The sequence below is a fragment of the Myxocyprinus asiaticus genome, chromosome 44, assembly GCF_019703515.2.
Source record: "Myxocyprinus asiaticus isolate MX2 ecotype Aquarium Trade chromosome 44, UBuf_Myxa_2, whole genome shotgun sequence".
In the NCBI taxonomy this organism is placed as follows: domain Eukaryota; kingdom Metazoa; phylum Chordata; class Actinopteri; order Cypriniformes; family Catostomidae; genus Myxocyprinus; species Myxocyprinus asiaticus.
This window is the reverse complement of record NC_059387.1, coordinates 31,285,917-31,308,472: the sequence shown is the minus strand read 5'-3', so window position 1 is coordinate 31,308,472 and position 22,556 is coordinate 31,285,917. Positions and strand designations below refer to the sequence as shown.

Below are 22,556 nucleotides of genomic sequence, written 5' to 3'. Positions count from 1 at the left end.
CAGAAAAAAATAAAATAAATAAATAATAAAAAAAATATATAGGACGTTTTTAATGACAACTACTTTCCAGAACACTATTATTAGATAAAGACTTTACATTCTTGTTTGATGGATCAAATTAAAATAGACAAAATGACAGTAAGATGTAAGTTATGAAGTGAATAAATGTAAATTTTCAGAAAAAAAAAAAAAAAAAAAAAAGTTTATGAAAACCTGCTCCCTTACATGGTTCGTTAGCTGAAACCTTTGTCTACAAATAATTCCATTTCAAATTAATTTAGTATTAAAAAATAAAAACATGTTTTGTCCCTTATCTCAAGAATCAGTGCAATACTAAAATAACCCACAATACAAGTCTTTGTAAAGCAACGGTGGTAAACACCACTCACTGCTCTTTATTTAAGTGTTTGTTCTATTACAGACTATTCACTTAATTAATTACTAGAAAAGCTTAATTAATTTAGAAATACTTGAATGGCTACATGCTATTGTTTTTGTTAAATTTGGTAATTTGGTCAAATTGTTATTTGTAGATGAATATTTCAATAGCATATTAGTTTTTGCAGCTATCGAACTGGTTTCAAGAATTGTGAAATTTCAGAGGTATTGGTATTGACCTCTGAAATTTCGATCTTGTGACCAAAAAAAAAAAAAAAAGTGGGAATTTCTATACCTTTATCTTTCTCTTGTTGCTGCATCACATTGTTGAGCTTCTCTGTAAGATCATTGATTATTTGCTCTTTCTTTAGTTTCTCCCGAGTCAGAACAGTGTTGAAGTTCGTCTGGGGTTGAACAGGACATTAAAATTGGTTATTTTCAGGTACATTTGTATTTAATCAGACATTATTAGGACAAAAAAAAATCATTTTTATTCAACACATGACCTTAACAAACAAAAGCCTCAGGACCAACTGCAAAACTTAGTATTTCACATTTGATGGAAACAAAGATTAAAAAATACAAAACCACAATATCAAACCACAAAATCTCTACTGAAATGCTGCATTCATTGTAACTGAATGTGAAAAATTTGATGTAACTTCATTGTAACAAATGGTCTGTCAGTAGCTGAATTTAATTTTCAATTGCAATGTGGGCAAAATATACAGTTTGTTAACTTGTCACTGTGTCTTGGCAATTTAAACAGAGCCAATGACAAAACTGGCCTAGTTAGTCTGTAGAACTAACCTGCTGCTCAGCAACAAGCGAGGTCTTTAAGTTCTGCATCTCCTCATTCTTTGTACGTTCCAAGAGCTCCAGCTTGGCCAAGAGGGATGCCCTCTCCTCCGACCATTGGCCACTGTCCAGCGGCGACCCAGCACCGGCCTCCACACCAGCCTCTGTCTGCTCTACAGGAGCTGCCACTCTGAAACACAGAGTAAGGTGTGAGAATAGACCTTAGCATACAGGAGATCAACCTGCCTTTTCACCAAGTTACTACCACTAATTACATTTAGCTGAAGCTTTTTTCCCAAAACAAAATACTGTTCACTTGTTATTACTGATACAGTTCCCCTGAAGCAACCTGGGTTTAAAGTCGACAAGAAATGAGAAAAGAAATACATTTTCCTTCCATATCCTGATGCATTTTTGAGTGAAACAGGATCATTTAAAGTTTAAATAGTGCTTTAAAGTGTTTCTTATGGGTAAATGAGAACGGCCTTCTTGCACACCCTCATCATGGCTTGAAACTATTTAAAAACGTTGTGTCCCACATCTGGGAGAGATCTCAAGAGACCTTAATCATTTCAGTGTGTTAAATTCAACATAAAAACTTCCAATTTACTAGGATTAGCCTAAGATTGAACACATACATGTTTTCTGTTTTCAATGAATCCCTGTTTTAAGGGCAGAAGTAACAGGGTTATCACATTTCTTACAAACTTCTACTTAAGAAATGCTTTAATGATTTTTTTGTTGGGTCCTTCTGATATTCTAATTATTCAAACAGGTGAATGAGGAAATCAGAACGAGTATGTCAGTGCTTGTAGCATGTTTGTGTTTTTGTAGCTTCTGGTTTTAATTAACAGTAAGTTTAGGAAAAAAGTATAAGGTTTAATTTAAATAGACTAGAACAGCATTGTGTTCATTTCATTCATACCTTTGGCAGATGCTTCTTTACCAAAGACACTTGTACAAAAGTGCAAGCTAATTTTTTTTTTTTAATGACTGCATTAACAAGAAGTGGAGGATAGCATTTAACAAAACCAACACCAAGGTAAAACCAACATGATTTTAAAAACTAAGCATTGTTTATAATTAAGTAGCCATCTTTCTATTAAACTCAATGCTTTAAAAATGGATCAAACACCATGCTTTTCACATGGAATGTCTGGCAGCATCTCATGGCATAAATTGAGGGCCGTGCAGACCGAACACACTCTTGCGCTAAAACAAAGCTAGTATGCAGCGTAACGAATATGCAGCATAATGAATATAACAAAACCCAGTTTGAAAAGTTGAAGTTCTTTTTACTTGAAATGGCATCTGAAAACACAGCGCTCCTGCGCGAGACACTGAAGAAACAGCGAGATGCAGCCCAGCGGTCAAAAACTTCCATCTAGCGCATGTTGACATAGAAAATCAATTAAAAAAACAGCACAGACGCAAAAACGCATTCAGTGTGAATGACCCTTTAGTCTGCACTGGAAGCGTTGAAGCTGTACGTCATCTCTGAATGTTCACTAACCATAGGATCAGCTGTGAAAAAAAAACTACATTATTTTTAATATTATCTATCTTACTATTGTTACAAGCTGAAGTATTAAAAATGGGGCAGCTATGCAGTGCGACAAAAAAGAAAAAACAGAAGGTACTGCAACGGGCTCGTCCAGTGTAAGCAGCTTTGCAGATTATAATGGAAGCGATAAAAATTTGTATTGCGTGCAAAGTGGTACACGTCACTTAAAGGCCAAAGCATAAATCAGGTGTCGGCGTTGCGGATCGCTCCGCGCACAGTATGTGTGACACAAACTGCGTCATCAGCACAGCTGCGTAGATTTTCTTGACCCACACACGCGGTCCTCGACTGTGCGCATTGCTGATGCATATGCCTGCTATTGACTACTAAAAGAGTATCACAAAGAAGTTGTAGTGGGTATGCGTCAAACAAGTTCGTATTCGTTCGCGATCAGAAGAGTATACTCAAAAAGGCAACGCAGCCGATCCGGAACACTCAAAAATTAAGTATACCTGGGCCTTTAAACACAGTACGAAGCTAGCTACTTGCGCCTTTTTGCAAAAAGAGGGAAGATTTTGATTTCACTTACGTCTCAGTGGATTGTCTGTCTTTGAGCTGATTTTCAAGTAGTTCAGTTTTTTCAAACAGTCTTGTCTCAAGCTCCTCTTTTTGGAGTTGAAAATCTCTTAAGGCCTCTTGTAGTGCAGTTTTAACTGCCACTTCCTTCTCGTCCTCCACCCTCTGTAGGGCTTCAGTCCTTTCCTGATCCAGCCTTCCCGACAATAGAGCGTTTTCCGCCTGCAGGTCACTAGTAATAGTCCTTAGATCTCGCTCCTTCTCTTGGAAAGCTCTCCGTTCATCCTCCATCTCCGTCTGTAAGGCAACAAGCTGGTCCTCGTAATCTTGCTGCATCTTCTGGAGACGTTCCTCGCAGTCTTTCTCCGCATCCTGCGACTTTTGTTTGAGCGCTGAAAACTCATGTCGAAGCAAGGCGCTCTCCTCTTCGTGCCGATCCATGAGCTCAGAAATGCAGTGATCCTTCTCCAACCTCATGAGTGCTCGTAGCTCGGCCAGCCCCATCTCATACTCTTCATTTTTCTGCTGGAGTTGCTGGCTCAATGTCTCTATCTGTGTCTGTAGGGCGGCTGTTTGGGTAGTCAGCTCTGCTTTCAACATTTCCTCTTGGGAGCTTTTGGCCTCCTCGTACTGCAATCTGATATCCTCTGTCTCTGCATCCTTAAGAGCCAGCTCAACTTCTAATTTACAGCGAGCATCCGCAAGATCCGTGACACGGGCTTCCAAGTCTTTCAAACGGCCTTCACGTTCCTTGAGCTCAGCCGAGTGAGAATCCATCAGCTCTCTTAGCTTTACCAGGTTCTCCTGGGCAAGGTCATCAAGTGCACTTTGTTTTGCCAGTCTGACAGATGCCAGCTCTGCTTCATGTTGTTGGCTCAACCGTGCCCCCAGTTCTTGAAGGTGCTTTTTCTCCGAGTTCTCCATCTCCTGTTTGATTTTCTGTTGGCTACGCTCAATCTCAAAGTGAAGGTTCTCCAGTTGCCCTGCAAGTTCGTCCTTGGACAGCAAAGCCGCTTTCAGCTCCTCACTTTGCTTCAAAATCTTTTCCTCAAGGTCCTGCACGGTCTGTTTGTGAAGATTCTGCAGATCTTGCATTGAATGATCCCTTTCGCTCTCCAGCTGGGATATTTCCTTCTCCTTGCGCTCTACAAGTCCCTCAAGGTCCAGCATGGCCCTCTGAACATCTCTGACAATTTTCAGATTGCCCTCCAGCTCTTCAGTGAGAGTCTGTATCTGTTTTTCATGATCAACCTTCAAAGTCTGGAGACTGGTTTGCTGCATTTCTCTTAGTTCCTTCTCGTGATAGTTTCCGATACTGTTGAGAACGTTTTGGACCTCAATGATCATTGTTTTCAGGGCAAATCCAAAGTCCCGTTGCTCCTTCAAAACAAGACCTCGAAAGTGGTGAAGGTCATCTTTGATTTTCCTCAAGTTGTTCTGGGACTCTTCGGCAGCAGAACGGTACCTGTCTGCTGACAGCTTGAGTGCTGCAATCTTTAAATTTTCCTTCTCGAGTGTAGTAGTGTCCTGGATCCGCTTACTGTCGATTGCATTTATGACAGAAGAGTAAAGAGACTCCACCATCATCTCTGGGCTTGTGGGATCACTGATCGGATTAGGTGACATCAAATTCTCCTCAATAACAAACTCATTAACAGCTGACATGAAGTCAGACTCTGGACTTTCAGCCAATGAGTCCAAGTCCAACGAGCTCTGCTGTAATACCGGATCCATGTTAGGGTGCCCAATGGTTTCAAAGTCAAAGGTCTGGGCATCTATGCTGTCCGGTGACAGGTCCTCCAAGGGACCAGGGAGGGACAGGGGTTGGCAGTCCGGTGCTTTCAGACTAAGAGTGGACAACATTTTGGTGGAGATCGTGGTGTTTTCCATTGTGCTTTCAGATCTGGGTGTTAATGCAGTGGATCTTTGAGCAATCTGGCTACAGCAAACCTACAAAGCCAATATAAAATGTTACAATTATATGGCAAATCACATTGCTATACAAGTCAAATTAGACCAGCACAGTCATTACATGACAGAACACAAGTCCACTACATGATTTTTACAATTAAATCTTTGGATAGGCTTGTGTATTTAAACTTAATGTCTAACTTGCATGGATATACAAAGTGTGTATCAGGCTGTATCAGGTGGTTGGCTGCTGTAGGACTGTCTCTGTGTACCTAAATGATGTTCAAGGAGGAAAAAGACTGCAAATGGAAATATAGCTCTGATTGTGTCAGTAATATAAATTTATGACAGGAAGACAATTATGACTTGAAAAAACTGTGTTTAGTGCAATCCATTCATGAAAAACATCTTCAACAATACTAGAAATGTAACCCTTCCTACTTATATTTCTAAATCTGTACCAGACCCAAAATGATCATCTCTGTGGGCTCTGTACCAGAGCTTTAACCATTGGGCTACCACCACTCACGATGATGTTGATATTTTTAACATGTTGTGTTTTTTCATCCAATACAACGAACGGCAACAATTAACAAAATATAAGTGTGAACCCAAAGCACCTTTTGTTCATTTAATAGGTCTGTGACAGTTTGTGACATCTCATCCACACTCTGAGCAGCCTGAACCAGTTGATGGAGAACCTCAACATGCTGGTTGAGAGGCTCAAAATCACACAGTGTCGGGACCCTGATGACGAACACAGACATAATTTATCATTTGCACACACCCTCAGTATTTAATAGTGACCACTGAATGTTCCAGATATATTATATAGATACAGTATATATTCAAGCTATATTGTAAGCATTTGCTCCAAGAACAGCCAATAAAATGCAGTTTCATTTACAAAAACACTTTTATAAACAAAAACACTTGGTTCTGAGGTCTGATGGCAGAAACATGGGTATTGTGACTTGATCTAATGCACTTTACCTGAGATAAGGTTGAACATCGGAAGGACAACAGGTCTTGAGATACTGTAGATCACTCAGGGAAATATCTGGAAGCTCAAAGTCAAACTTTCGAGGCTTTCGGGTCTGAACGGCAAAACAAATGAGGAATGAAAAATGGCTAAAATATCTTGATAAGGACCATTAAGGTGAGTGTGGAATCTGAAAGATTAAAGACAAGTACTCACACAAAATGAAGAAGATGGCCATGAATCCAGTCCTCGAAACAACCGATTTTTGAGAAACGATTTCCCTGAAAAAACATAAAAGTACTTTTTTTTTTTAAACTCATCAAACCATCAGGGCTCAGAAGGCATTTAAGTACAATAACAAAATGGACTTACTGAAGAGCTTCCCAAAGCTTTCCCTTTTCACTTTTTCGGCCTCATAGAGGTTCTTCCCATCTTTAACAAGAGCACTGGCCCACTGAATGAAAACAATTGATGAAACAATAATAATTAAACATGAAGAAAGATTATAAGAAAAAATTTATAGTTCATAGTGTACAAGTTAGTAGTCTTATAGTAAACAGACCAAGTTACTGGTCTGCAATTTCCAACAAGCGAAGAATTTGTTTCTGTATCATATTTATTTTATGAGGGGAACCACAATTTAACAAAACATTACAACTGTGTGATGTGTAATCTGACACAATCTGTGAAACTGTCTGATACATTGCTGCATAATCTGCTCTCTGAGACTTGGACTATCATTTTTAGAGCACAGAAAATGTTTCACTTAACATCCTTTCAATGGTTTCAAATTAACAATGAACTAAAGCAGCTAATACTCACCTGTCTGTAGTGTCCTACGAACATTTTGCGCCTGACCACCTCCACTACGGCGAGACAATACATCTGTGGCACTGTGCTGAGCGCCTCCACCACCCGTACACGCTCCAGCAGCTCCGTTAGCAGCCTCAGCAAAGCCTGCAGCCTCTTTCCATCCTGATCAGCGTGAAGCATCACGTAGCAGCACCATCTGATGAAGGAGGCACCATAGTGCAATTAGGACACAACTCTACTATGGGAAATGTTGATGCATTTGTTATTTTTTTCAAAGAAGTTCAGTTAGTTTGTGTGATCTTTCTGGATCACACTGACAGTAACTTAATTCCACTATGGTACAGTTGAAGTCAGAAGTTTACATACACCTTAACCAAATACATTTAAACTCAGTTTTTCACAATTCCTGACATTTAATCGTAGAAAACATTCCCTGTCTTAGGTCAGTTAGGATCACTACTTTATTTTAAGAATGTGAAATGTCAGAATAATAGTAGAGAGAATGATTTATTTCAGCTTTTATTTCTTTCATCACATTCCCAATGGATCAAGTTTACATACATTTTGTTAGTATTTAGTAGCACTGTCTATAAAAACTTGGGTCAAATGTTTGGGGTAGCCTTCCACAAGCTTCTCACAATAAGTTGCTGGAATTTTGGCCCATTCCTCCAGACAGAACTGGTGTAACGGAGTCAGGTTTGTAGGCCTCCTTGCTCGCACACGCTTTTTCAGTTCAGCCCAAACATTTTCTATTAGATTGAGGTCAGGGCTTTGTGATGGCCACTCCAATACCTTGACTTTGTTGTCCTTAAGCCATTTTGCCACAACTTTCAAGGTATGCTTGGGGTCATTGTCCATTTGGAAGACCCATTTGCAACCAAGCTTGAACTTCCTGGCTGATGTCTTGAGATTTTGTTTCAATATATCCACATAATTTTCCTTCCTCATGATGCCATCTATTTTGTGAAGTGCACCAGTACTTCCTGCAGCAAAGCACCCCCACAGCATGATGCTGCCACCCCATGCTTCATGGTTGGGATGGTGTTCTTCGGCTTGCAAGCCTCACCCTTTTTCCTCCAAACATAACGATGGTTATTATGGCCAAACAGTTCAATTTTGTTTCATCAGACCAGAGGACATTTCTCCAAAAAGTAAGATCTTTGTCCCCATGTGCACTTGCAAACTGTAGTCTGGCTTTTTTATGGTGGTTTTGGAGCAGTGGCTTCTTCCTTGATGAGCAGCCTTTCAGGTTATGTCGATATAGGACTCGTTTTACTGTGGATATAGATACTTGTCTACCTGTTTCCTCCAGCATCTTCACAAGGTCCTTTGCTGTTGTTCTGGGATTGATTTGCACTTTTCGCACCAAACTATGTTAATCTCTAGGAGACAGAATGCATCTCCTTCCTGAGCGGTATGATAGCTGCGTGGTCCAATGGTGTTTATACTTGCGTACTATTGTTCATACAGGTGAACATGATACCTTCAAGTGTTTGGAAATTGCCCCCAAGGATGAACCAGACTTGTGGAGGTCCACAATTTTTTTCTGAGGTCTTGGCTGATTTCTTTTGATTTTCCCATGATGTCAAGCAAAGAGGCACTGAGTTTGAAGGTAGGTCTTAAAATACATCCACAGGTACACCTCTAATTCAGTACACCTCCTATCAGAATCTAATTGTCTAAAGGCTTGACATCATTTTCTGGAATTTGCTTAAAAAGCTGCTTAAAAGCACGGTTAACTTAGTTTATATAAACTTCTGACCCACTGGAATTGTGATATAGTCAATTAAAAGTGAAACAATCTGTCTGTAAACAATTGTTGGAAAAATTACTTGTGTCATACACAAAGTAGATGTCCTAAACGACTTGCCAAAACTATAGTTTTCTAATATGAAATCTGTGGAGTGGTTAAAAAAAATAGTTTTAATGACTTCAACCTAATATATGTAAACTTCTGACTTCAACTGTATGGATCATAACTCTAACTGTACATATTAGTTATAAATTGTTAATAAATGGAGTATAGATGCACCTAATTTAAAAAGCCAAAGTTTAAGCCTAAGTTAATCAGTTTTGGCAAAATGAAAACAAAATGTTTATTTTTTTGGGTCCACTTACTTGAGACGAACTTGAAGGTTGTTGGCAAGCTCCTGTTTGGCAGTGGTACACTTCTGCTTGATGTCTAGTAGCTTCCTGTGATTGGTCAGCATGATCATCAGCTGGTTGGCGTGACTCAGACACAGGTCAGGCAAAACTGAGGTGTCCTTCAGGTTTTCAGCCCTCATCTGATTGGCATGAAATCCCTAGAGGAATGTAAAAGAGTAGTATAGCTTCCTGAAATTTCTAGAGTCTGCACACATCACTGTCATTTTTTTGAACTGCTTTTGACTGATATCTTACCTGAGCAAGTTCCTTCTGTTCATTGACCAACTTTTTACAGCTTGCAATCATTTGGTCAAGTGCATACAATCTGTCTTCAAGACCTTTGATGGCCTTCATGTTCTGATTATCCAGTTTGGTAATCGTCTCACGGCATTCAGATAGAAACGGTTGGATAATTCGGGGATCAAGCTATAAATATAAAAACAAAGCTTAGTGACTGTGAAAGATAAAATAGGAGTAATTAGTGTCCTGTAAAATTGAAATTCCTGTGAAAAGTCAAAATTCAACTCTGCCTCGCATTACACCCCCTTAATAACAAGTGCTTCCCTTTTTGGGACATGTCCCACACGGTCTTTCATCTCTCTCCATATTTCTTAGTCACTTTCTCGTGCAAATAATGTAAAGCATTCCTGCCCAATAATAGCCATGAAAATATATCTATTGCAGTATGAACTGTTAAGAAATATCTCTATATTTTGTGTAGCGAAGAACAATATTTGTTTATTTACACAGATGTTTAAATTTGTATTTGTTACCAACAAATACTAAGAATGAACAACACTGTTTACATCATGGGTTTATAAACCATTTACACCTCATGTTACAATGTGAAAACAATCCCTCCCAATATGACTGATGTATTACCCTGTTGATTGAGTCAAAACACTTTCTCACTACCGACTCCACATCATTAGGTCTGTCCTGCACATTGATCCAATCCAACAGAGTGACATTGAAAGTGGGCGTGGCTCCCCTCTCCGGAGATTCCTCCTCTTCCTGTAGAGCTGCTTTTAGACTACAGCTGCCCTTCAGTCTGTCCTGAAGAGAGGAAGACACCTGGGACGATGCTTCTCCTGATGCAGAGATTGGCGAAGGCGACTTACGATTCTTCTGGGTGGCAGTGGGGCAGAGGATAGCGGACTGGGTGGATGTTTCTCCTGCATCTTCCTCATTATCGTCACCTTCATCAGTGGTTCTTGGGTGTGGGGAGCTGGATTTCTCCAAGCATTCTCTGTAGCTATTCCGAGTCAAACATTCCAGCAGCGGGATCTTTGCCATGACTGAAACAGCAGTGCCAAGTCTGCAAGACAAATTGGTGAATGAGTTAGGGAATCAGTGCTCTTACACACCTCAAATTTCAGAATATCTGATACAAGCTCAAAACAATCTATACAATGAAGATCACATGAAGTAGTTTGACGAATTTTCATTTTATTTGACGAAGCATTATATTGGACAAAAATTGGTATACACCCCTGAGCAGGAGATGACATCATGAAAATCTTTGGTCTATTTTCCCAGAAAAGAACGTTTTTTTTTTATGTTTATTTTGTCAATGTTTAGGGGTACACAAGCATATAGATAGCCTCAAACAAAGCCAACGTACATGGACCACAAGTTCTAATTTTGATTTCATGGGGTCTTCAAAGATGTCCAGTAAAAATGTGCATACTTGGTAAGTTTTAATTTGATGTCTTCAAAGTCATGTTGGTAATCTGTATAAGCACTGTCGAATTTCAAGAGGAGTTTTTGATAGGAGAGGGTGCAATCATCTAGGTTGGCCATGATGGCCGCCCATCCCTGGTGCTGAAGGTGTTCATCATGGACCAGACGCTCACAGAAGGAGCTCAGCTTCTTGGCAACCTCAAACATTTCCTAAAAAAGGGCACAACATCAGACCTTATGTGAGTCAAATGCATTCAAACTGAACCATGCAAATAAAACGTTTCCATCCAGGCCTTTGTCATTTACAAAAAGGCCTCTGTTCCTTTCAATCTAATTTGCATTTATGGTCCTGGCAGTTTTTCTCCCCAAAGTGACATACACAGGATGTACTTTTATGGTAATTACATTATAACAATGTTACTAGTGCTGCTGTATGTCACAAATCTAAGTGACTTAAGTGCATTTGATTGGACAAAAATCTGAGTAATATTTTTTGAGTCCATTTTTTGGTGCATTTTTAGAGAGAGATACATATATCTGCTAGGTTCATGTAATTAACTTATGAGAACATTAACATATAAATTAAAGCTTCAAAGCTAACAGACATGGACTAACAGTCACAAAACTGAAATTTGTATTTCACTGTGTCTTTAACCCTATAAAATATGATACACAACATTTGATGGCTCCTGCCTCACTCTCTGTTCAAGCTGAAAAGCAAAAAAATGTATGGTATGTCATTTGCACGTTTATGGCACCATCTATTGGTTATTTGTGAAAAAAGTGGTTTCATTGTTTATACCGATCTATTTAAAATGGCGGCGGACTTCCGCAAAAATGACTTATGTTGGGATAAATGACAGCTTATTTTAATAAAGTAAATGTGACAGTAATGATTATATTGTTACTGATATTTTAAAATGAGTATTTGCTGAATATAAGCAACATATGCTTGGTTAAAATTTTGTATATTATTTTATTGAAAGAGTTCATGTATTTATGTTGAAATTACATGTATCAAATATGATAAAACAGGCTTTTGAGGTATATCTCTCAATCAACATTACATTACATTCATGCCCACTATAAAAATAAAAATCACAGAGCTTTGAAAATTCTGACATATACTTTTTATAAGATATCTTTAAAGTGTGAACTAATATTTGTGTTTATTTTCATATATGCAGCCTGCTCTGTCATTATAAACATCTCATTATTTTTCATTACAAGCTATTATGATGTCATCTTACCATAAGTTCCTGAGACCAGCGAAAAATGTTTTACAATTTCCCTTTTTTAAACGTCAATACAGTGTTTGGTGCACAAAATACTTATGATAAAAATTGTTTATTGATAAAAAACAAATATTTTATTCATATTGCATTTGATGTGCTGAATTGAACTGTGATACATTTCAATCCATATTTATAGACCAAGGAGAGGAAGTTGTCATGGCCATCTCTGAAAAGCCCAGGGAGTCCTCTACCCAAGATTTACCACTGTAAATTGTTTTTTTATTTTTAAGATATATTTTTATATTTTGTCTAATTGTACTAAAAACAGTTTAATGTCAAAAAAAATTAATTTTCTGACAATTCAGGCTTTATATGTCAGGCTTTACAGGGTTAAATAACTTCAATCGCATTGCAAAGTATGGATGAGCACAGTTGGGTAATACTGGGTAATTCCAGGAGAACAGAGGTTGATCATTAAGTCAAAACAGAAAGAGGAAAGTACCACAGCAAGCTGAGTGCGGGAGGCGACAGTGTGAAAGACAGCAGGCATCATGAGCGACTCCTCCACCTTCAGCTCCATCTCATTCTCAATGGAGAAGGTCGTTTTGGGGATGGTTGGAGCTCGGTCACACAGGATCATCTCTTTGTTGAACAAGAAGATCGGGTTGGTGTCCTGAAGCAGCAAGAGACAAACATTACTTTGTTACATCAAAATTTAGGCTTCAACCAGTTCCATTTAAAAACGATCATGCATTCAAATTGGCACTTGTAATATTCAAATATTTTAAGTACATAGTTTCGGCTCTAAAACTTGATTGGATGAGTCACCTCTGAAGCTTTTGTATAATAGCCCATATACACACACTGCAATCTTTATAATGCTCCAAGTTGCAACAAACCATTAAGCAATGTTTACAGCATTGATTACTGAGCATTTGATTAAACTTATATGCATGCATAAAAAGCACTGGGAGTTATACTTTGGGTGTGTTGTTGTGGAGTAATTTCGCCTGTTACTCACCGTTCCAGCACTGTAACTGCACACGCGCCTCTCTGCCACCATACACTCCCCTCCATTGACCACCAGCACCTGGTGCTGGATTGCAATCTTATATTTGGCCTGAATGGCATGTTTAAGGTCCAAAACACTATAAAGAACACAAAGCAGCAAACATTTGATTTTGGACTTTGCAGTAAAACAAATCAGGCAATAATACTGACAACACATTCAATATTTAATCTCACTGAGATTCTAATTATACTTTTATAGTAAATACCAAGAAATACACCTTATATACAGCTCTGAAACAAATGAAAAGACCACTGCAAAATTATCAGTTTCTCTGGATTTACTATTTATAGGTATGTGTTTTAGTAAAATGAACATTTTTGTTTATTCTATAAAGTCCTGACAATATTTCTCCCAAATTCCAAATAATAATATTTTCATTTAGAGAATTTATTTGCAGAAAATGACAACTGGTCAAAATAACAAAAAAGATGCAGTGTTTTCAGACCTCGAATAATGCAAAGAAAACAAGTTCATATTCATTTTTAAACAACACAATACTGATGTTTTAACTTAGGAAGAGTTCAGAAATCAATATTGAATATTGAATATCTGAATATTTTTATTTGGAATTTGGGAGAAATGTTGTCAGGACTTTATAGAATAAAACAAAATTGTTCATTTTACTAAAACACATACCTATAAATAGTAAATCCAGAGAAACTGATAATTTTGCAGCGGTCTCAATTTTTTCCAGAGCTGTACATCAAATAATTTTCGACATATGCTCCTTAATAATTACAGCACCCTAATTGCAATATAATACAGATTATAGCACTGGAATTGTTCAAGTGTTTTTTATTTTCCTTCCATAAACTTTCTCATATTAGAAACACAAACTAATGTAAAGCCAAACTTATTTAAATGATGTCAAGATGTCAAAACAATATAATATTTCAAAACAATATAAATATTGCCAACAAATTTATTAACACTATATGTATCCACACTGTAAAAAATGTCCATAATTTTAATGGCAAAAGAATGTTAAAATTAAAAAAACGTTAATTGGTTTACGGGTAGTTTCTTTAACATATTCAGTAAAAAAATGATTGTATATAACTATATAGTATTTCATATATTTACATGTATTAAAGTAATTTATGTTTTTAGATGTAAAAAGTATGATTTTACTGTATAATTAACGATAACAAATTATATTATGTTTAACCAAAGAATACATCTACTTTTACGGTAAACTATTGTTAAAATTACGATGAAAAACAATAATTGGGCGTTCCCAGTACTCCCTGCGTGACCATCACATTTCTTTATATTCTATGGGAATGGTTGTTCCTTCTTATTTTTAGTAGCAGTTATGAACATTGGGGTGTTCTGTGATTTATTTGATGTAGTTTAGATAAAGGTGCACTCGGCAATTTTTTGCTCATTAAAAAAGTTTAACTCCAAAAGACATGAATTGTAATTTTGCAATATATGTAGGAAATCATGAGCACTCACATTAAAATGAAGACTCCAGTCATATCAGTAACCTTATAAAAGCTGTTTTTTTCCCATGTTAGAATCACATGACCAGCCAAATACTACTCACTTAATCTCAGTAACCGTCCTGTTATTTAACACTTTCACTGATAAAGTAATCATGGCTGACTGTGAATCCCTACTTTCTACAATGGCATCTGAAAATGAAAACTACTGATTTTAAATGATGCTGCATCCAAGCCTCTAGGTGTCACTGTAAGTCCAAGATGACACAAAGACAAAAGTTACTGAGTGCACCTTGAATATTTATTGCATTACTTTAGTGCCACATGTGTTCCCCTGATGGTGTTTTGGTTTTGGATGAGATAAACTGTGCTCTCTCTACATGTGAATTAAATAAATATTCCAGGTTCAATACAAGTTAAGCTCAATCGACATAATTTGTAGCATAATATTGATTATTGATAAGTAAGTGCTTTTATAAAATTATAAGCTTCATTTTTCTGCCTTTAAACCCTCCAAAAAAAAAAAAAAATGGCCAACATTCACTTCCATTTCATCCAAAATACATCAAACTCTCAAGAGAAACTTAAGATCTTACGTTTGGACAGCAAGTTCAGTGTCAAACGTCAATGTGCTTCCGTTGTTGACTTGAAACACATACAACTTCATGTTGAATTCTCCGCTGAATCTCCCTCCCGCTTGATTTGTTCATCTAGTCAATTTTGGCTGTCAAGGCAAAAAATACAAACACACACAGACAAAAACACAAAACAAAAGTAATGTAGACAAATGCAGGCTATTTGAGTCAAGAACTTTTTATTGGTGTCAAAAGACTTCTTAGTAAATGCATATATGCATTAAGTAACGTCATATACACTGGTGGCCAAAAGTTTGGAATAATGTACAGATTTTGCTCTTATGGAAAGAAATTGGTACTTCTGTTCACCAAAGTGACATTCAACTGATCACAATGTCAGGACATTAATAACATGAAAAACTACTATTACAATTTGAAAAAAATGTTCAGAACTTCTTCAAAGAGTTTTCATCAAAAAATCCTCCACGTGCAGCAATGACAGCTTTGCAGATCCTTGGCATTCTAGCTGTCAGTTTGTCCAGATACTCAGGTGGCATTTCACCCCACACTTCCTGTAGCACTTGCCATAGATGTGGCTGTCTTGTCGGGCACTTCTCACGCACCTTACAGTCTAGCTGATCCCACAAAAGCTCAATGGGGTTAAGATCCATAACACTCTTTTCCAATTATCTGTTGTCCAATGTCTGTGTTTCTTTGTCCACTCTAACATTTTCTTTTTGATTTTCTGTTTCAAAAGTGGCTTTTTCTTTACAATTCTTCCCATAAGGCCTGCACCCCTGAGTCTTCTCTTTACTGTTGCACATGAAACTGGTGTTGAGCGGGTAGAATTCAATGAAGCTGTCAGCTGAGGACATGTGAGGCGTCTATTTCTCAAACTAGAGACTCTGATGTTTAGTTGTACATCTGGCCTTCCACATCTCTTTCTGTCCTTGTTAGAGTCACCTTTGTCTTTGAAGACTGTAGTGTACACCTTTGTATGAAATCTTCAGTTTTTTTTGGCAATTTCAAGCATTGTATAGCCTTCATTCCTCAAAACAATGATTGACTGACGAGTTTCTAGAGAAAGCCGTTTCTTTTTTGCCATTTTTGACCTAATATTGACCTTAAAGGTGCAGTGTGTAAGATTCAGAAACCCTTGTTATTAATGACACCTGTGGCCATTAAGTGAACTGCAGCTAGCAACCTGTTGCTCGTGCTCATGCTCATGCTCATGTACACACTCCATAGGGACGTGAGCATTAGACAAAACAATGACGTAACATACAAAGAGACTGAACGTGATTCACCGGCATCATGCTGACAGATGAGGTAGCATAATTAAAATTACACAGTTATGATTGTTTTATTACAGACTTTGAGAATGTATATTATATTTGACTCTCCAGTGCTGGAACAGGGCTAAAACAAAGTGTGGATATACAGTAGGTCTGGCTATGCGAGACTGTTTTTTGAAGTAATCAAACTGGTTTGGAAACACTTTTTGTTGAGAAAATTGGCATTAACGCAAAAATGTAGTGTCACATGACAGAATTTACCCCAATCGTTAGCCTGTGTTAATCATGATGACAAGGTATAGGATCCTTGAAAGCCAATTTATTTTATGTGATTATGGATTGATCTGAACAGCATAAATATCCGATCACTGCAAACATGACACTTCCAGGAGTGCCAACACAAATATCTTGTATCAAGACATGCACATTGACAAGTGCACAGAGAACAAATGAATGGCCACTGTTTGTGATTAATGTAATCGTGGTAACCATCCGTTTATTTATTAAAGTTGCTTTTCCACACCATTCAAAATAATAGATGGCAGTCACGGAATTAGCCCACAATACAAAAAGCATGTCATTTCTGTGCAAAAAGATGTTTTAAATTAAAAATAAATACACAATACTAGAAGAAAAGCTTCAGTGTGCTTTTTTGGAACACTAACATATAACCCAATTCTATAAAAATATTGTTTAGCTTACTTTTGAAAAAATGCTGGCAAATTCCCTGTATTAAATTAAATAAATTACCAAACAAAAAACGCATCAAATTAAAAAAATAAATTACCAAACGAAAAAAAATATATTTTTAGACCTATATATGCCTTTTCTTTACGCAAACTTAAATTCTGTCGAATAAAGTCGGCTGAATGACATTTTCTACACTTCAAGACTATAAACTATCATAACTATTTGTCCAATGCTGAGTTCACTTTCAGAAAACGAGCTTTTGAACCCTTTAAAACTTTTAAATATTTTAAATCTAACCCTCTTGACCTCGGATTGCATTTGCTGAGCTACTTCAGAAACTATCAGTTGCAATATGATGCTAAAATTAATTTTAGATGACAATCAAGTCCAGTTGGTCGTTAAAAGTTGTGGAACAAATATGCGGGACATAATGCAGTTGTGATGGCAATGCTTTAGATTAGATGATTGTTCAAAACAGCCTGTTGAATATCAGGAATGTATCATATGCAAACCCTGATATTACACCGCATCATTTTTTCTTAAATAGCTGTGCACACAGCATATACACATCGATGGATGGTTCTTACACTAAGACTGAAAGTTTTCCCCACTACTTGGTGCAGGTTGCCAGCTTGAACAGGGCGATGACAATTCGCTTTCGGGTCAGAACCGGTGGCAACCTGCGATAGCACAACATCAGGACCAATATTACAGTCCTATCAGAAGGGCAACTGTTGCCTTTTGATTACAATTCCTCCTCTTCTGATTTCATTTATTTGTGAAATTAAAATGACAGTTATCTGGTTAATTTCAATGAATTGTCTCAATACTCTCCCCATTTTACAAAGACTTCTGAGGAAAAAACATTAGGGACATCTGGGAGGCGAATTAGCGATAAACACACATTTCTGTATGGAAATGGCTTACGGGTAGATTTCTTTTGCGCTAAACCAAAACTTATGCGACAAAGTGTTTTTTTAGGCATGACGCCATCACACACACCATTTTTATCAATAAAAGGCCATTTGAATGGAAACAGGCAGAAGACAGCAAATTTCGCAAACATTTTCACTTTGTCCATAACAAAATAGCACAAAAGGTGGATGGAAACTATTGTTGTCAGCTGAGTGGAAGCTAATGAGTAAACATGTATTCACCAAACTGTTTTGTTCAGGATTCACAGTTTGGTACCCCCTTCAACCAAACAATTCCAGTCGTTTCATTTATAAAATGTAATATTTAAAAGTCTGGTTTTCCACCACTGAAAGTTTCCCCTGAACTTGTATAGCAGAATACAGTGTAACACCGCTGCCACTGTTTATCTTGACTCGGCAGTATTTTTTTTGGGGGGGGGGGATTTTTCCCGTTTTTCTCCCAATTTGGAATGCCCAATTCCCAATGCGCTCTAAGTCCTCGTGGTGGCGTGGTCCCAATGTGCTCTAAGTCCTCATGGTGGCGTTGCCTCCGCGTCTGAGAAAGTCAACCCGCGCATCTTATCACGTGGCTTGTTGAGCACGTTGCCACAGAGACATAGCGCGTGTGGAGGCTTCACGCCATCCACCGCGGCAACCACGCGCAATTCACCATGCGCCCCACCGAGAACAAACCACATTATAGAGACCACGAGGAGGTTACCCCATGTGACTCTACCCTCCCTAGCAACCGGGCCAATTTGGTTGCTTAGGAGACCTGGCTGGAGTCACTCAGCATGCCCTGGGATTCGAACTAGTGAACTCCAGGGGTGGTAGCCAGCGTATTTTACCACTGAGCTACCCAGGCCCCCCACTCGGCAGTATTAACATAGTCAGCATTTGACTGTTACTAAACAGTAATACTGATGTTTACTTAGCTATTTATTTTATTTTTATTTATTCTTTATTATAATGGTCAGCATTTGACTGATACTAGTACTGATGCTTATTAAGCTATTTATTGTATTTTTATTTATTCTTTATTTTCTCAGTGTTCATTTCTAGAATTTGTTGACAATGTATTATAATAATAATGTCATATTCTTTGATAAAAATATTTAAGAAAGCAGCCTTCTGAGTACCTTTGCATAGTCATATCGGTACAAAATCAGTGGTCTGTTTTCATTCCAGCTCAAAAATTTAATATATCGGCCACCATATCGGTAATCATTGAATTTTCCCTCTCTAAAATCAGCATCAGTCTCAAAAATCCTATATCGGTCAGGCTCTAGTTACAAGCCATTCACACATTGGCAAAAAAAAGAGCGAATATTACATGAAAATTGTTACATATTGCACCTTTAAGACATGCCAGTCTATTGCATTCTGTGGCAACTCAAAAACAAACACAAAGACAATGTTAAGCTTCATTTAATGAACCAAATAGCTTTCAAATGTGTTTGATATAATGTCAAGTGATTTTCTAGAACCAAATTAGCAATTTAGCATGATTACTCAAGGATAAGGTGTTGGGAGTGAGGGCTGCTGGAAATGGGGCCTGTCTAGATTTGATCAAAAATGACTTTTTTCAAATAGTGATGGTGCTGTTTCTTTACATCAGTAATGTCCTGACTATACTTTGTGATCAGTTGAATGACACTTTGGTGAATTAAAGTACCAATTTCCTTCGAAACAGCAAAATCTGTACATTATTCCAAACTTTTGGCTGCCAGTGTATATACATTTGTAGAGAAAGCTTTCCATGAACACAAAAGATTATAATGTTTAACTGGTTACACCCACCACCCTATAAAGGGATCTGTACAAGCATACACAACCTACAAGACATATCTAGTCCAACATAACTGAAACACTTGTTATGTTTCAGTAGATAACAAGCTGGAAAAAACATTCCATAAAGCTAAATGGTTCATCACAATGATCAGGGACATCATTCCAGACCATGACTTAAAAGAAACCTTGTCAGGTTATTACATAAAGATTACGCAAAGCTCCTAGGTTGTTTGTGCTTTAACAATGTTGTTAAAAATGTTAAATTTCACACAGATCTGCATGACCATGTGGGCCAACTCTGGAAATATTCAGGCTGAGTCATGTTGTTGCCTGTGGGTAAACACCATCAATAAAACTAAAAGACCCCTTTTGCCCTAATGCCCCATGAACAAATGTAAAACTTCGACAGGATTCATGGTAACAACTGTTCAGGCATCAGGCATGTATACCAGTTATAACACGTGATTTGTTGCCTGGGCTATATGTGGACCACATGGGTAACTAATGCTATTTAATGAGGTGTGAACATGCTGAACAGAGCAAACAATCTTGTGATAAAAAAAACATAATGTGATCCACAAGATCACATAACCTATGATGATCATAACTTATTATGAGTTTATATTTACATGTATGCATTTGGCAGAGGCTTTTATCCAAAGCGACTTACAGTGCACTTATTACTGGGACAATCCCCCTGGAGCAACCTGGAGTTAAGTGCCTTGCTCAAGGCTGTGTGGATTGAACCAGCAACCTTCTGATTACCAGTTAAGTGCTTTAGCCCACTACACCGCCACCATCACTTATATTGACTGACGGCTTTCCTCTTGGGTGACCAGTGGAAACCTTATCCCTGCGGGTGATAATGCGACCAAAAAAAAACTATTTCCTAAATTAGGTGTTTGATAAAGTGTTGTCAGAGAATTCAAAAGACTCCTGAAGCCTGTAAGTCACTGTTTTGGTGTTTAAATGGCCTGATCACTTTAGGGAGTGTGACACCATGTCCAACTATCTGTCACACAATTACCAAGATACCAACCAAATCAATATCATATTACATGACATCTAACCCCCTCATTCTACAACCTACAGCTGTTTTGTATTCATTACGTTTTATGTATATCTAAGATCCGCGTAGAGACCAAAGCTGTCTCAAATTGACCCATATTTGAAAATCCTAGAATAGATGAAGCCAAATCCATATCAAACAGCCTTACCTGCACTTTCTTCAGTCCATTATCTGCATTAAAGCAGAATATTGGGTTGATTTGGGCTGAAATGTTAAGGTTTCTGTCAGTTAGACGTTGAAGCTGTCGTGCTAACAGGCTAACGCTCATCACGCCAAACACGGGCCTTTATTTTTAAATCCCATAAAACGTAGAAATCCAACTACAATGAGCTTGAATACTTTTATAAGTAGGTCATCTTTAAAAACATGTAGGTCTGGATGGATGAGTTCTGTCACCGAGGTTTTTGTTGTGTATTGCTCCGCTAATGCTGCTGCTGTGTTTTGTTATTGTCGTCACTGCGCAGCGCGTGCATTCTGGGAAAAGTAACGGTTCGCAGGACAGTGCTGATCTGGGATCAGTTTTAAATACCCGTGTGTTGCTCTGAACCGTTGGTGAAAAAAAACAGAAAGGATGTTCTGAGATCAGCGAGTCGCTTAGCGCAACTGTATGAAAAGCTGGGGGAAAAAAAATCTAAACAAATGTTAGGCTAACATAAATCTAAACAAAATATAGCCTGTTTTAAGATTACGAAAATACTAAAAGTTTAAGACTGTGAATCTTATGTGTGATGTTTTAAAGTGTATTTATCCACTTATATACTTGTAAAATAATGGCAAAATTAAGGAACCTAAAATCATGTGAGGTTATCTCTTACAGTATGTTTCACCTTCCATGGTTCCCATTGGATCATCAATATTTGTGAGATTTATTAAATCAGAATGTCTCCATTTTTAACTTGGGAGAAAAATAAATCATACGGGTTTGGAATAACATGACGGTGAGTAAATGATGACAAAATTCGTATTTTTGGGTCAAATATCCCATTAACATGCATAAATAAATAAGCAGATTTGTTTTATAAAAACATTTAGATAAATATTGGCTATTAGTTTAATATTATTTTACACATTATTATTATTATTATTATTATTGAAATACAGTACATACTTCGAAGACTACATTCTGTAAAAACTAAATATACACTGGTGGCCAAAAGTTTGGAATAATAATCTTCATGTCTATACATATGAGCAGTCGCGTGCACAGACCTCATCAGGGACAGGGGCGGAAGGATAACAAAAAAAAAAAGGGCACTGATATTTCTTCGAATGCGACTTTCTTTCACGGGAATTCGGAGGATGCATGAGGCGTATCCTTCATGGGCACTCACAACCCAGAATTCTTTGCTTCAACGGAAATGTCCAAAAACAAATAACGCCAATTTGATATTAAATAAATATTGTGTATGGTTTATGACTAGCACAGTCTCAAACACGGTTAACTATGACATTTTGCACATATTTTTACCTGGCAAACCAACTCGTGCACTCACAATCTCCCATGCTCTGGATTTTTATTTATATCACTGTATGAGATTTTTGACGTGTCATACAACTCAGGAAATTCCATTACATTTAAAACGATCTTCTCCTCCATGTTTTCAGCACTCTGATATGAACTCAGTGAAAAGTTCGATGATTGGTTAAAGCCGATGCGGCTGCCGTTGCCTCTCACAAAAA

General features: G+C 37.6%; 1 protein-coding gene across 1 annotated transcript in view; it reads right to left on the bottom strand.

Annotated features, from left to right (window-relative positions):
• rb1cc1 (RB1-inducible coiled-coil 1) overlaps positions 1 to 21,337 on the bottom strand; it is a 31,862-nt gene extending 10,525 nt beyond the window's left edge. The window contains exons 1-16 of the mRNA XM_051686600.1: positions 21,025 to 21,337; positions 15,139 to 15,266; positions 13,047 to 13,173; positions 12,528 to 12,698; positions 10,798 to 11,000; positions 9,990 to 10,425; positions 9,363 to 9,533; positions 9,081 to 9,265; positions 6,972 to 7,158; positions 6,522 to 6,603; positions 6,366 to 6,430; positions 6,161 to 6,264; positions 5,788 to 5,914; positions 3,270 to 5,206; positions 1,189 to 1,366; positions 674 to 782 (exon numbers count right to left, since the gene is read on the bottom strand). Coding sequence (XP_051542560.1) covers positions 674 to 782; positions 1,189 to 1,366; positions 3,270 to 5,206; positions 5,788 to 5,914; positions 6,161 to 6,264; positions 6,366 to 6,430; positions 6,522 to 6,603; positions 6,972 to 7,158; positions 9,081 to 9,265; positions 9,363 to 9,533; positions 9,990 to 10,425; positions 10,798 to 11,000; positions 12,528 to 12,698; positions 13,047 to 13,173; positions 15,139 to 15,209 — 4,153 coding nt within the window. The 5' untranslated portion in view covers positions 15,210 to 15,266; positions 21,025 to 21,337. The remainder of the gene's footprint in view (positions 1 to 673; positions 783 to 1,188; positions 1,367 to 3,269; positions 5,207 to 5,787; positions 5,915 to 6,160; positions 6,265 to 6,365; positions 6,431 to 6,521; positions 6,604 to 6,971; positions 7,159 to 9,080; positions 9,266 to 9,362; positions 9,534 to 9,989; positions 10,426 to 10,797; positions 11,001 to 12,527; positions 12,699 to 13,046; positions 13,174 to 15,138; positions 15,267 to 21,024) is intronic.
• Positions 21,338 to 22,556: the final 1,219 nt, after the last annotated feature.